General features: G+C 31.8%; 2 protein-coding genes and 1 pseudogene across 4 annotated transcripts; 2 read left to right on the forward strand and 1 right to left on the reverse strand.

The window, feature by feature from the left end:
* The first annotated feature begins 299 nt into the window (after positions 1–299).
* LOC111316447 (PI-PLC X domain-containing protein At5g67130-like) lies at positions 300–3,594 on the forward strand (annotated as a pseudogene). Its single transcript, XR_016333421.1, has 8 exons — positions 300–401; positions 549–687; positions 774–896; positions 1,138–1,281; positions 1,623–1,721; positions 1,815–2,452; positions 2,527–2,613; positions 3,377–3,594. The product of XR_016333421.1 is annotated as a PI-PLC X domain-containing protein At5g67130-like (transcript).
* An 864-nt stretch (positions 3,595–4,458) lies between these two features.
* LOC111317100 (F-box protein At5g67140-like) lies at positions 4,459–5,823 on the reverse strand. The gene is made up of 5 exons (XM_022919445.2): positions 5,631–5,823; positions 5,368–5,514; positions 5,066–5,201; positions 4,859–4,957; positions 4,459–4,777 (listed from the first exon to the last, which is right to left on the reverse strand). Exons 1-5 carry the CDS (start codon positions 5,717–5,719, stop codon positions 4,559–4,561), a joined length of 690 nt encoding a protein of 229 aa, XP_022775180.2. The 5' UTR covers positions 5,720–5,823; the 3' UTR covers positions 4,459–4,558.
* A 4,859-nt stretch (positions 5,824–10,682) lies between these two features.
* Positions 10,683–14,220, forward strand: LOC111317101 (transcription factor SPATULA-like). Of its 2 annotated transcripts, XM_022919446.2 has the most exons (9): positions 10,684–10,989; positions 11,330–11,425; positions 11,552–11,617; positions 11,734–11,799; positions 12,893–13,204; positions 13,289–13,343; positions 13,484–13,652; positions 13,730–13,806; positions 13,938–14,220. In XM_022919446.2, the coding sequence occupies exons 1-8, from the start codon at positions 10,804–10,806 to the stop codon at positions 13,785–13,787; spliced, it is 1,008 nt and encodes a 335-aa protein (XP_022775181.2). In that variant the 5' UTR covers positions 10,684–10,803; the 3' UTR covers positions 13,788–13,806; positions 13,938–14,220. The 2 variants fall into 2 exon arrangements, with proteins under 2 accessions (XP_089609992.1, XP_022775181.2); XM_089753866.1 differs by having other exon boundaries at positions 10,683–10,989; positions 13,730–14,220.
* Positions 14,221–15,447: the final 1,227 nt, after the last annotated feature.

A 15,447-nucleotide genomic window follows, 5' to 3' on the forward strand; every position in this document is an offset into this window, starting at 1 on the left:
TGTTAGGCATTCCAGTTTTTAAGTGACGATGACAGAAGGCAAGGTCCAAACCAATCATCTGAAAACAAACAAACACTGCCGTTTTGGGTTGCAAATTTCAAACCTCCTCAAAGATGAAAAATCCAGCACCCCAACTACCCAAAAGCACCGTATTTCAATTCAAACAACGCTAAGAAAGTGCATGTCTACCCCACCATGTGACCGACACTTCCAGTATATGACCTGCCAAAGTGGGCAATGCCCAATTTTAAAGGGGAAGAAAGTACTAATAATTTGAAAGATGAACTTTTTAATGACGACGAGACGGTCCAAAATCACTTAATCTGGAATCGGTTACGACATCGATTAGGTAAGGTTAAAACCTTGACGAAAAACTGAAGAATGCCACCTTATATTAAAAGGTGATGATAAAGCTCGCATTGAGACTCTAAAAGCCTTTTGTCGTTTGTCACTGTCACATCCACTTATCGATGGTTTCTTAATCCTCTGTTTCTCTGTCTCACTCTTTTTTTTTTTTCCTGCTGCTCTCTCGAGCTCTGCATAAGCAGGAGCGAAATACAAATAATGTTGGCGTGTTCCACGGACCACTTTGGCTTATGCAGAGCCACTGCGATTGGGTACTTGTTTCTGTTACTCTTCTCTTTCTTCATCGGCATTTCCACTTCTTGTTCTAATGGAAACTGCCAGGTTTCTTTCTCCTTTTTCTTTCACATTCTCTTTCCCTTTCTTTATGATCCGTACAGTTTGAACTGAATTGTTAGAGAATTTTGCAGGTTTTGGATTCATGTTCACAGGCTACTGATTGTAGTCCCCGTCTTTATTGTGGAAATTGCCTTGCTTTGGTCAATACTCAACCTTTTTGTACCAGAGGCCACCATACCACACCCACTTCTGTTGTCAGCTTCTTTTTGCCTTTTAATGATGAGTATTTGTTATTTTCAGTTAACATCGTGTGAAACTGTATGTTTGTTTCCTTTTTGGTAAAGGAAGCTCTTTGCTTCCATTTCTGTGTATATTTTGGTGGCGGGTTTTAGACTTTTAGCAATTCTGTTGTTTTTTCTTTTCTTTTCTTTTTTTCTTTCAGTTTGTGATTTTAAGCAAATTAATTGTGTTTTTGGTGTGAATTGTGGGTGGCAGATTGGTGGATTGCCTTTCAACAAGTATTCATGGTTGGTGACTCACAATTCCTTCAGTTTCAGCATAGTGGATGCACCATCTTTATCAAATGTTCAAAGACTAACATTTTACAATCAAGAAGATACTGTTACTAATTAATTGATGGTAATATACTTCCATTCATTTGCATCACCTTTAAATGACCTTGTTTGTGATCGAGAATCTAAAGGAAACTATAAAAAAGAGGAATTGTGACATGACATGATCTGGTAAATTACATCTAGTGTCATTACTTGATAGTGTAAAAGTTTCATTTTTTGGTTCTTTTTATCCGTCTGGTATCACCTAGCGGAGAATGTGTAAAATTCGAATGTCATTTCTTCCCTTTACTTGGCTTCTTTGTAGACGCCTGAGGTATGAGAATAGTTTTGCTTGCTTCTTTTCTTACTTATTAAACAATAGATTTCTTTTTTAACTTACTTGCTTTGCGGTTGGATATTGTTTAGAATGGAGTGAGGAGGCTGACGTTGGACATGTACGATTTTGATGGTTATATTTGGCTCTGCCATTCATTCCGGGCACAATGCGTCAACTTCACTGCCTTTGTAACTTTCATCTTGCAAATTTAACAGTTATCTTGTGTGTTCTAATTTTTAGTTTCAAGTTTTAGAAGATAATTTGCATTGGATTGTATTCAGCAACCTGCAAAACACCTTGCGGGAAGTGGAAGCATTCTTGAGTCAGAATCCAACAGATATTGTGACCACTATAATTAGGGACTATGTGCATACACCAAAAGGACCGACTAAGCTTTTCAATAGTGCTGGTTTGGACAAGTACTGCTTTCCCGTATCAAAGATGCCAAAGAAGGTGAAGATTGGCCCACTTTGAATGAAATGGCGCAAGCAAATCATTGGCTTTTGGTTTTCACTTCAGTTGCTTCGAAAGAAGCAGAGGAAGGAATTGCTTATTAGTGGAAGTACATATTAGAAACTGAAGGCAATGATTATATGCAAGTGATACCTTTTTTTTTTTTTTCCTGGATTCATATTGTGTACTTGCTAGTAACTTCTTCGGGATGATTTGGGTTTCAGCTGGAGATCCAGGGTAAAGCCAGGGTCATGCCCGAACAGAAAACAGAAAGCTGGAGATCAGGTCCACTTAAACTCAAAAAGTGCCTCTCTTTTCCTAATGAACTACTTTCCAGCTTACCCAGTTGAAGATGAAGCTTGTAAAGAGCATTCAGCTCCACTTGCTGACATGATTGGCACCTGCTATAAACTATAAAATAGCAGGGAGTATGATGCCAAACTTTTTGGCAGTCAACTTTTACATGGTATTCAGTTGTAACTAATATCTATCAAGTTTGTTGTAAAATAGCAAAGCACTAACAGGGGATAAATCACGCAGAGGAGTGATGGAGGTGGAGTTTTCTATGATCTGGACAGCATGAATGGTCAGAGATTATGTGGATGTACTACTATTACAGCCTGCCATGTTTGTGGACATTACTTAACTGAAAAGCATTGGTAATTTGAGTTTCAATTTTCAGTGAATCATTGAGGACTTATTCTGCAACAACCCCATGTTCTGTTGACAAATACTAACAGTATATAATACTATGTATCGGCTTTTTACAGCGTAAAGAATCTACAATTTTAATTTTTTTTACTCCAAATGTCCACTAATGTTATCGAAGTTTGAGACATCTATCTCTGTAACTTTTCTAAATGTAAGGTTTTTTTTTTTTTTTTTTTTTTTTTTTTTCCAAGCGAATTTTTTATGTTCAATGGAGTGCTAAACCAGAGAATTAGCTATGGTTCACCCGAATTTCATACATTGCATTGAGATATAGATTAACCAACTTCTCAGAACTATTTTCTAAAGTACAGAAACATGCCTTGTTCTTTCTGCTCCTTTTTACACGAGAGAATCTAGTTCAACGCATGATGTGAGAAGGAATTGTAAATAATTTGTTTTTTTTTTTTTTTTTGTAAAAATATTGTGGGAAGAACTAGAAAAAGCTGTTCATGCCCGTAAAACAATGAACTCTGATAAAAAAATAAAATAAAAAACTAAAAAGCCTATACTGAACTCAAATTTGCGGTCTCCTTTGGCAACCATTTTGAATGTTGTCTACCTAGCAATTTGGACAGTTTGATGGGGTTACTTTGATTTGAACCCTATCATTTCATCAATATGGTCTACTTCTTGTGATTACATAATTATTTATTAAAATCCCTGTTTTATTCTTTTACAGGCTGGAGCACCATTTTGATCTTGCAAGAACATTTCTATGCCTACTACAAGTCCACTGACCAATACTATTGGAAGCTTTTCTGGATCTGTTCAGTTCTCAAGATCTATTTCAACAATCTATTATCCTAATCGCTTGGTTGTTTACTTGTTTTCTTTTCCAAGGATGATGTTTTTACTGTGACTAAAACAGATAATATCGGGATAGCATCTACACTTTTAGGAAGGCTTAGCATACTGCATCACTGTCTTAATGGGTTGAAGGTCAAGGAATGCTTGTTAGAGTCATACAATTTGATTACGATCAAAGATCTATTGAGAAGAAATGTTGAAGCAAAATGGTTGCACGGGAATCCAAGTTAGATGGTGGACAAGAGAGACCTGGAATTTTGTACTGAGTAGTCCTAGTTCAGGTATGCAATGAGCTAATTCTTTCTGATTTTTCATTTTTCTGTAACTTACCAAAGCTCAGGCATCATACCATATCTGCACATATTTTACTGATTGCTTTAGCTTATTATTACATAGAGACGCAGTTTGCTCTTAGAAATTGCATCAATAATAATGAGACCCTGGCACTAGTTTCATATTGATATATACAGTGACATTCAGCTCATTGTTGTCCCATGCTCTTCATCTATGAAGATTGGAAAGATCCATGCTATTAATAAGGAATTTGACGGTTTCTTTGTTTCAAAGATCAAACATGGAATGAAAGTAGAGTGATCTAGGAATGAATGACAACAAAATAAAAAATTCAAGTTGTGGATTGTAATGGACTACATTTTCCTGTAGTAATTTATTTCAAGCTTCAAATCCTTTTGTCGTAGTCAGAAGTTAGAAATAATGTTTAATGTGAAGAAAACCGATTTCCAGTTGCCAAATCTGACCTAGCCTTGCCGTCCGTCAGACTTTCACCACACCATAGAATACTTTGGCATAAAAATTGATTGAATAATGCTAGATTTACGTCTGGACATTTGATTCAATGGTTATTGGTGTATGAATCGCTGCTGAAATAGCTTAATCAAATTCTCTTTGCTCAATGAAAATCTGAAAAAACTACTTTAAATTTTCAGAAAATAATTCACCAGAACTTTCAATTTATTGAATCAGCAAATTCATATGATGACAATTGAAATTCCCAGAAGAATATGATCTGTACCCGCAGCATGTGCAAAAGCGATCACAAGAACACAACTGGTAGCATGGGAACAGCTCCAACATTTAATGGCAAGCCTTGTGGTTTTATTTGAAGAGCTGGGCGGATAGTAAGCAAACTCAAGAAACAGTCTAAGGGAACTCTAGTCCCCCATACATTGATCGACTCTAGTTTGCTACATTTACTTACAAGAACAAACAGCCCATTTTCTGTAACATGACGGCAACTCCATAGGACAAGGCTCTGAGATGTCCAAAATTCAGTATCTCAATGATATCTGGAGAATAAACTTTCAGCAAAATGGGAAATCCACATATAACTCACCTTTAAACGTGGGCAGCTATCGGCAATGGCAGACAAGGATTCATCCGTGATAAATGTACCACCAACATTCAGGTGTTGCAAGGAATTGGCTCTTATTATCTGTTCAGAATATCAATTAAGAACCAAGAAAAGGAAAAAAAATTGAAAATCAAGTCCAGCAAGTTAAGGAATTCATCAATTGATGAGGCAAAAAAAGGCAGCACATACCAATTGAACAACACCTTTGTCAGTGATCCCTGTCATACCCCAAAGGGAAATTGATGTCAAGTTGCTAATACACTTTGCCGATGATATTTGGTATAGTCCATTGTCAGTTATTTGGCAACCCCAACGACTCCTTGAGCTGTAATTATAATCAGAAATTATTACAAGAAAATGGAAATTCTCTTCCCATGTTTTAAAGGTAACTCACAACCAGAAGAATTTCATTTCAACCCCCAATTCAAACAAAACGAGAAAATAAAATCATCAAACAAACAACAGAAAGAAAAGAGAGAAGAAAAGATTACATGTCGAGTTCTTTGACGCTATAAGCATGGCGAATGAGACGAGCAGTGGAATCATCATCCATCTTACAACCAGCAAAACTCAGAGTCTGTCTTCTAGCCAGAGCCTGTTTCACCCCTTGTTTCCATTTCCTACAAACCCCACTTGCCCTACATACAGAATCAATCCATCCCCATAACAATTACCATTTGAAGCTGATCATGAACACATAACTAATGGAGAAAAAAAAAAAAGAAGAACCCATTAAAAAGAAAAAGAAACTTACTGGGCTAAATCGGTGAAAGAAGTGATCATCACCAATATATGAGCCAACAAGTCTATTGGTAACCGATCAATCTCTGCCTCTTCCTCCATACTCTTTCAAAGACAGAGAGGAAAAGAACAGAGAGGTTTTGGAGTTTCGTAGGTACGTTAAAAGGAAGCTTAGAAAGAGGTTGTTGAGAGTTACCGGTGGTTATAAACAACCAACACGACACAAAAAGAAGGGAAGATGTGGTCATTGTTTTGTCATAATTTCATGAATCTACTTAAAATAGAGTTATTGGAATAGTAATATTTTAGGACAAAACTATAGGTTTTCTTTGGCCTTTGCGTGGCTAAGCCTTATCTCTTGGTTCTTACATTAGCTGTCATTAAGGTTTGTGTAGTTACCATGTTGTATGTCTTTGTAATTTCCACGTGCCGTGGGCCGCCTCATCCGTTACTTTTCTACGCCCCCCCCCCCCTTTTTTTTTAGGATTTAGTTCCTTGTTCTTATATAATTTTTTAATTTTTAGGAGATTATTACATGTCTTATTTTTGTAATTTTTTAATTATATTTTAAATATCCGTGTCATCTTATTAATTTTAAATTTTAATAATAAATTTTTTTATAAAAAATTTAAAATAGATAAATTATTTAATTATAATAAAATATATTTTATTTGATAATTTAAAATAAATTATTAAAATTTATGTATTTTAAATAATTTTAACAAACGACCATCATCTAAACTCGAATTCGAGAATTTTACGTTAAAAAAATTTATTTTTTACCACTTGAAATAATCATATTTGTTGGTATAAATTTTAGTATCAATGAATATGATGATTACTTTTATTTTTTACTGATACTTTACTTTTAGGATTTAATTTTTGGAATGATAGATGTGCATCCATTGCTGCCTTTTTCTGTTTTAAATCATTGATTTTCCCATCATTTTAAAAGTTGACATTTTCCTTCTTTAAATGGAAAAATGAAATGAAAATTTATTAGAATTTTATCATGTAGTTTCCAGTAATAATATCTCCGTGTATATCTCAATTATCAAAATTTTTTATAAGTGAATATGATTTTATTCATTCAAAAGTAATATAAAAAAATTAAGTTTATACAATTATAATTTTAAAAAATAAAATAAAATAAGTATTTTTATTTTATAAAAATTTAAAAAATATATAAAAACTAATAAAAATATATAATTTGATTTAAGTCAGATTTTTTATTGCTTTTGTACATTTCAATTTAAAATTTTATCTAAATTTAATATATATTTAATATTTAAACTTAATCAAATCAAATAAAAAAATTAATTCAAACAAAATATTATGAATTCAAATCAATTTTCAATTTTTTTTTCTTTTTAGCCAAATGGCTACATCCATTGTGAAATAACTGTAGGGAATCGGCCCAGCCATGAAGCCCAAATTCTGTGGGTTCTTACACCATGTTTGAATTTATCATTTTTCAGGAGTCAGCCCCGCCCATAAAAGCCCATGAACAAAAATCCTCCACCATCCGATCAATTCAGACCCCCATGTATCATCACCCTATCCGTTTGACACGTCTTCATTAACCCCACCTCAAAATATATTCAGAAATAATGATTAAATCTGTTAACTTGCCATGTCTGTATGGTTTTTAATCCTTTAACGTTTGATGATAGAGACACAGATACTTTGGTGGCCCGGGAGGTTCGATACGACTTACGAGACTATTGGGCGAATGGGAGTATGACACGTAAGTAGGCACTGAAAAAGGCTGATGGAAGATTTTGAAAAATATTAGGGGAAATTATACTTAGTGGTCTGGTTCAAGTGACATGTGGTCGGACGAGACAGGGAAAGGGACAGATTGTGACTGCTCATATCTGTGACCAATTTTGAATTTTATCCAACATTATGAACAAAAGACAGAACCGGGTGAGTCTCCAACTTTCTATTACATGCCAACTATATTTATTGGTAAAATTTTAAATAACATGATATAGTTTTGTAATATAAAAAATATCAAATTAATAAATATCAAATTTTAATAAAAATTAAAAATAAAATTTTATATTTAATTATTTATACGAATTATATTATGATAAATTTTACATTTGATATATATTTCATATAAAATTAATATAACATAAATATACAAATTTTTAAATTTAATTGTAACTTTTAATTCATTTTAAAGCAGTGTGATTATGTCGTCTTCAATTTTATATTGAAAGAATATATAGATAAAAAATGATATATACGTAGAGACTTAATCTTAAACTTGTGAAAAATTTTTTGTGAGATTAAATCGTGAGATTTTTAAGTCAAAGCGAACAATATCTAGCATGTTAGATGCGGGGTTTCACAAATGATATCAGAACAATTATTACTCGGAGCCCGTGAGAGTCACTAAATGTTATATGGTGCTTTGGTGTAATCTTGATTTTATAGATAGATTCAGTTTGATAGAAACATCAAGCATTAAAGGTGAAAAGAATGTAATACTTTAAATCCCATATTAAAAAAATGTATAAACAAGTAATGATATATATGTAGATATTTAATCTCAAATTTATAAGACATATTTTGTAAGACAAAATCATGAAGCTTTCGACTTAAAGCGTATAATATCTCGTATGTTGGATACGATATTTAAATTTTTTTAGTACGATTTTATTTAGAGATTAGGACTTAAAAATCATAATATTATGATTTAATATAAATTTTATTAAATTTATTAGTATATTTCAATTTCATTAATTTTTAAATAAAAAATAAAATTAAAATATTTCATACAATATTTTATTAGTGATAGTGACAAATTTATGCCAATTACGTTTTTTCATTTAAACAATAACAAAATTTTATCTTTGAACCAAAACTACTAGTAAATATAATAACCATTCTAGTTCTAGTCTAAACACTTTATCTAATTATTTGTTTTTGATTTGCCCCACAACCCATCTCCACTGCACGTTATGTTGTTTCAACTTTCAAGTGTCGTTTTTATTTTCTTTTCCATCCTTCACCCAACAAATTACATGCAGAGGTTAAACTTATAAAAGTTTAGGGACAAGGAAGATTATTGCATTTTTAATGTTAGAACAAGTTATCAATTTATAAGAAAAATTTATGAATTTTTTTAAATATATTTTTTTTTGTAAGAACAAATCTGAAAGTAAATAGGTTGATCAACTTTTCTAAGTCAGATTAAGATGTATCATATTTGACAACTTAAAAAAGTAAAATTTATAAATTTTTTGAAATATATTTTTTTTGGCAATAAAAAATCCAAAGGTAGATAGACTGTTTAGTTGTCTGCGTCAAAATAAAATATATAATACCTGACAGTCTAAGACAAATGATTATAAGTTATGTATTCAAGATGATCTCAATAAGTGATTACTGACAGAGCTCGAACTTAAGATTTTTTCGTCGAATAGAACAAGCCTTAACCAATTAAACTAACTACTTTTGATAATTTTTTGAAATATTTTTAAATTTATAAATTGTCTATTAATAAAAAATCATGATGATTTAAATTTAAATATTTTATATTCAAATCTTAAACTTTAGTTATTCACATCAACTCCTATTAGTCAATTGCATGCAAGGTTACATGAATATAACACCAACGTTACCATATATGATAATGGGACAAACAACTTTAATTAATTCCATTTTGATTAACTACGAGGCCTTTGAACTCTACACGATAAATATTATTGAGATAAGGTATAATTTTATCATTTTATTTTAAAATGGTAATAGATAATAAATAAATAAATATTTATCATTATTTATATCGAATTTGAATAATTATAAAGAGATAATTAATATATTTAAATAAAAAAATTTATTAATCGTAACAAATTCGAAGAAAATAATGATAATATATCTTGTATATTCAATATCTAAATTCATTTAAATTTTAGAGAATAGTATTGAAAACTCAAATCTATTATATATTTATATATGTAAAATATATAAAATTTTATATTTATAAAAGAATCTTTAAAAAATTTTATTTATTTTTAATTAAGAATGAGTTTAAATTTTAAATTAAATTACTGTTTATTTTATATTTTAATAAATGAATATTTTAATAAATTAAAATATTTAAATGGATTCAAATTTGAATATTAATTAAACTTAAATAAATATTTAAATTGATTTGAATATTATAAATATTAAATAAATTTAAATATGAATATTTTAAAAATAACAAATATTCGTTTCATTGTCATTTTTAACTTTACTTATATTAAAGATCTAAATTTATAATTAAAATTTTAATTAATGTTATTTTATCATTATAATTTTAACTTTTAAACAAATTAACAGATTAACCATGTCTATGGGAATCATGGGCGGAGCTGAAGTGAAAAGTGAAACTTACAAAATGTACAATTCGAATCGTCTGTACTTTCCTCCATTTGAGACCAGACTTGTCTCATCTTGAATCAAAATGTTTATGCAATCGTCGCAGCTGGCAATCACTGGTTTCAAAACATGACCTCATTTGGAGAGTTGGGTGACGCTTTTTTTTTGGCTTTTCCAACCAAGAAATCTTTTCCTCTTTTCATTTAAATTTTCATTTACATAGTTTGTGGACAATAATTGAGTAGTACGGATTGCTTAATCAGTAATTATAGGACAAAGCATGATTTAATGTCCCCGCACGTGCGCCAGTGACCGTGAGTGGGAGGTCAACTGACACTATACTAAAAATTTCTTTAGTCTCACTTTGATATGTCAGTATTTTTATATGACAGCCCAATCATTTTCCGTAAAAACCACAGTCTCCCCACAGGCAGTCACTTAAACACATTTCACCTTCTCCTTTTTTTTTTTTCCTGATTTTTCTCGTTAAAGAAACTCCGCCCACAATTCCAATCTCAACCGCTATGATTTTTTTTTAATTAAATATTTAAAAAGTATATTATAAATTAAAAAAAAATGTATATCTTTGAAAATAATAAAACAATTTATTTTCGTATTTAGGTGAATATGAATTATAATAAGATAAAATTTATGTTTTTCATCAATTGGATATTACACATAACAAGTTTCCCTATAAGCATAACAGTAATTAGTATAGTAATGGGACGCGTTTATTTTCTTCTCCAGCTTATATATCCTATCTTCTTCATCAAATTCTAGTTCATTTTTCTTCTTCTTCGTCTTCTGGGATGGCCCACTTTGGGGGTCCAACTGAGAATCAACGGCTGTTATCACGGTCAGCGACACCACCTGGTGGTGGAGTGAACGAAGGGATGATCTCGACCGTTGATTCTTATGGGAGAGGGGGTGAAGGGTCGGGTTTGGTTGGAGCTGCCGGTGAGAATGATACCGATGAATGTGACTGTGAAAGTGAGGTAAGTGTCTGGTTTTGTGGTTTTATTATAATTATTCTGTTGCTGAGAAAATGGTAGGGGAAAGGGAGGGAATTTGAGACATTTTGTTTAGAATGGTTAAGATCAGTTACATGCAGTTAAATTTGGTTAGATGAAGTAACAGTAATCACCATTCCAAGATTCTCTTTTTGAATGTGCAAATTTTCAGTTTCTATGAAAATTCTTTGCTTTTAGCTCTAGCAAAATCAAGTTTTTTTTTTTTTTTGGGTTAAAATGGGATTTGTCTTGCCTTTTTATAATTCAAATTGAGCAAAGATTCAAAATTTCTTTGTGATAGTTTGAAATTTGTCATAATAAGCAGGAGGGTCTTGAAGCATTGGTAGATGAAGCACCACCAAAGCCTCGTAGTTCGTCAAAAAGAAGTAGAGCTGCAGAGGTCCATAATTTGTCTGAAAAGGTTAGTTTGTTTTAAATCAATAATAATGGGGCAGCATTTATTTGTTTGATTTGATTTGCTTATTTATTTGGTTATATTCTTCATGGATTTTTTTCTTTATGGCATTATGTGGTTTGTTTGAGGCAGAGGAGGAGAAGTAGGATTAATGAGAAAATGAGAGCATTGCAAAACCTAATTCCAAATTCTAACAAGGTATTCACTATTCATCTTTTAATTTCATCTTCCACCTTGATTTGATTTTTTTTTATATGGTGGCATTACTAATATGGGTAAAAATATTGAGGGATTGATTTTTCCATCCATGGCAGACAGATAAGGCTTCGATGCTCGATGAAGCTATTGAGTACTTGAAGCAGCTTCAGCTTCAAGTTCAGGTATGTCAACATCTTTACAATTTTTTTCTTCTTTTGTGGGTGAATCCACAACTCTAATTTATGGTGAATCCACCCTTTAAACGTATGAGGATTTTGGAGATCTAGAAAGAAGTTTGCTGAATTGCTTCTCCTTTGTGTATTTCATTTTATCTTGCATGATAGTTTTTTTGGTTAGGCTGTTTTATGGCATTAAAGCATGTCAAAGCTCACTATCAAGTTCATAGGCTATTGTCTTGTTTGAAAAGCAGCAAGGTCTATATGCTACTGCATCTGGCTGGGCCATCTAAGGAACCCTTCTTATGCCTTCCAAACAACGTTCTTCTTACTTGAGAAAGTCTGAGTTATTTGAAATCACCACATTTTGGTTTGGTTCAGTGTGAAATATGGTCTCTAAAATACGTTCCTTTTGATTCCTTTGCTAGTCTAGCTTGTCGACAATTCAAGTTAAAATCGTAACTTCATTGTGGACCAATGTGTCTAGAGAAATTTAGCATCCACAAACAACATAAAGTTGAATATTAGGAAACTGATCGGGTGTATCTTTTATGTTCTTTGACATTCACGAAGAACTGCCTAACTAATCCACAAACAGAATTGAGGGAAGATACTAAGATGATTGAGTTTTCATTGTGCTGCTAGAATTCTGCTGAAAACTTTAAAAGTGCTGCCAAATGTATATTAGGACTAAAAGATGACTTAGGGAAGAGAATGCGGATGCTAGTTCAAACAACATTACAAGAAGCAATTAGAAATCAATGGCCAAAATCATGTGAAGAGAAAAGGTAAAAGGGAGTTGTCTTTGAGGTTTTTAATGGCTGCTTATTTCTTCAGTTGTAAGATAAGGTTAACACGACACAAAGATATGCCTGCATTTAAGCTCTGTATTACATGTTAATAGCAATAATTTACTCAAATTTCTTAAACACTGTGGACCTTGGTCCTATCTGCTGCAGGATGTTTGTTTTGTAGTCTTAATCTATCCTTTTATCGTCTATGCGGAATTGCTAATAACGAACGGAAATATGAGTGAAGCAGTGAGAGATATGGACAAAAGTTCGCAACTCATTTGTTTACCTCTTGTTTCAAATACCAGATGCTATCAATGAGAAATGGATTAAGTTTGCATCCCATGTGCTTGCCTGGAGTTTTGCAACAAATCCAGTTTTCCCAAACAAGAATGGACTTTGGCGAAGAAAATGAACCTCTAGCCATGAATGTGTCTAGCACAGTGCCAGCAAATCAAGAAACCTCAGCTGAGATGGTTTTAAATCTGCCCAACCAATGCAATTGCTCGAACCCTGCATCTGTACCCAACATGTCAAACATAATTACTTCAGAAACTTCATTTGGGTTGGAATCAATCCAAACCCACTTTGTACCATTTCAGCTCCGCTTATCATCTCAGGTAAGTCATGAGAAACAATGCATAGAAAGTTAGGGGAATAATCCTTATTCCTTACCGGTCATCTCACATTATGGGATTGTGAAGGATATTTGCAGGGAAGACATTCTGCCACATCATCAACTGAAGCTAAATACATCAGGTAGGCTCAAAAGCTTTCGTTCTTCAACTTGGTTAAAATATTGTACTTGTTTGAATGGTAAGATCCTTGAGTCTGCTACTTCATATACCATTTTCCAAAAGTGGAGAAGTCCTCAGTCTGACACATTCATCTGTCAACAGAATTTGGTTCTGTAGCTACAAGTACAGTTTCACTTCCCTTTGATACGCGAGAATCCAATCTAAAGGAAAGTGGTTCTGTTGATGCAAGCATGATGAGAAGAGACCAATCAGACAGTGTTCTTTTAAAGAATATGGAGCATGACCTTATAATTTCTCAGCACTTGAATGGGTAAATATGTTTCTTCTTTCCACACAGACATGTACACACAAAATCATTCCATCTTTTAATGTATATTTAAACGGCAGGCAAGCAGGAAGAAGTGACTACAGTGATGAAATCAAGATAGAAAAACCGAACTTCTGAGTTGGCCGCCTAACTGATGGTACTCTGTTAACCTTTTGGATTCAGTATAGCAACAATTACTGATCAAATTTTGTGTCTATTCTGTATTTCTCACAAAACTTCCATAGCGAAGGCAGTGTCTTGACCTGCCTCTTAAACATCCATCTGCAGATGAGCAGAAATGCAGCATTAGCCTCAGCTGTTGGGAATTGGGACAACTGAAGTAAATCTTTTCCCCTCTTTTCTTGGATAAATTTAGTAGCTGCCGCGTACTCTCCCGATAATTTTCAATCATAATTTTCTTGTTCACTAGTATGTAATTTACATGAAAATCTCTTAGCTGATAGTAATTTATACTTCTTGTCTTCTTGAGTATATGTCATGTTTTAATCGTCTATCATATGGCTCAGTTCTGAACAATTCGAGCCGGTAATGTATGTCATTTCTTCGCAAAGTAACTTATTTGATAGTCGCCATTCATAAACACTGATTTTCTGAGGCGGGCTCAATTTAACTAGTTTCATAGTCTTTCTAAACCCGCTTTGGTTGTGTTCTTCATGCCCTTGTTTTTCTGGAATGCTGGGTTTATGATAAGTAGTCTATCATTCTGAATTCTAGGAGCAACAACTTTAGTTTGATATAACTAGTATATATTTCAACCACTGCATTTGGTAAAATGATAGGCAAACAAAAAGGAAGAATCTAGCATATTGCAATGTGGAACTGATTATTTCGACTTTGTTTAAAGACACTGCCCTTGATTCTCTCCAATTTACTCATTGTATAATGTAATGTTTGACTTTTATTTGTACTTTAAAAATGTTTGATGTGATCATATGACATTTTGTGCCACATAAGTACGTCGTTTCATTAGAAAATTTAAATAGCTGATACATTTGACATTCACAGCAAGCATTAATTTCTCTTATATGTGATCTAGAAAATGTAAAATTTCCAATATTGCATGTTGGAATCTGCATTACTTCTGCCCATACGATTTCTAGCCAAAAGAAACTTAAAATATAAAATTGTTAAGCATTTAACATAAAATTAATTAATTACAAATGATGAGGCCATTAACTAATATTGCTTAATAGACTTTCATCTGGTAGACAAAATCAATATTAAAATCAATTAATTATAAGTGGATATCAAAAAGATAATATATATATGTTTTATAAATGGTATATTTTAATTTATCTCATGTCATTTAAAAAATGAGATGTAAATATGATGTATAAATGAAAGATTTAGTAATTTTATAATTTAAAATTTAAAATTTAAATAATATCTAACATGTATATATTATACGTAACTTATGATATCTATTAAAAGTATTTTTGAATTTAAAATATAAAATAATATTTTATTTTATTAGAGATTATCAGTAAATAATAAAAAATATTTTTGAGTTTTAGACGAATTTAACATTTACAATTTTACATTAATTCAATCACCTCAATCCCTTCACCTTCCATTCCATTCAAGTACTATTTAATTATTTTACTTTATTCTATTTTTTATTTTATTCTTTTTCTTATTTCTTATAATTAATTTTATATTTGAATATTAAAATATAAAAAATATTAATTATTTTTTATCTCTAACTACTTTCTTTCTCTCTCTTATAATTTTAAAATTTTATTTTTCAATTCGAAATTCAGACACAAACGTTATCAAA

Source organism: Durio zibethinus, chromosome 24, assembly GCF_047325235.1.
Source record: "Durio zibethinus cultivar Kanyao isolate XHJ-2024 chromosome 24, ASM4732523v1, whole genome shotgun sequence".
Lineage (NCBI taxonomy): Eukaryota > Viridiplantae > Streptophyta > Magnoliopsida > Malvales > Malvaceae > Durio > Durio zibethinus.

Bases quoted from the DNA above. Each gene is read 5' to 3' on its own strand.
- LOC111317100 (XM_022919445.2), bottom strand. From the start codon at position 5,719: ATGGAGGAAGAGGCAGAGATTGATCGGTTACCAATAGACTTGTTGGCT. The intron at 4,958-5,065 runs GTATGTGCTGCC...TATTCTGAACAG, and splicing joins ACAAAGGTGTTGTTCAATTG to ATAATAAGAGCCAATTCCTT. The intron at 4,778-4,858 runs GTGAGTTATATG...TGGACATCTCAG, and splicing joins ATAGCTGCCCACGTTTAAAG to AGCCTTGTCCTATGGAGTTG.
- LOC111317101 (XM_089753866.1), top strand. From the start codon at position 10,804: ATGGCCCACTTTGGGGGTCCAACTGAGAATCAACGGCTGTTATCACGG. The intron at 11,618-11,733 runs GTATTCACTATT...CATCCATGGCAG, and splicing joins TAATTCCAAATTCTAACAAG to ACAGATAAGGCTTCGATGCT. The intron at 11,800-12,892 runs GTATGTCAACAT...TTCAAATACCAG, and splicing joins AGCTTCAGCTTCAAGTTCAG to ATGCTATCAATGAGAAATGG.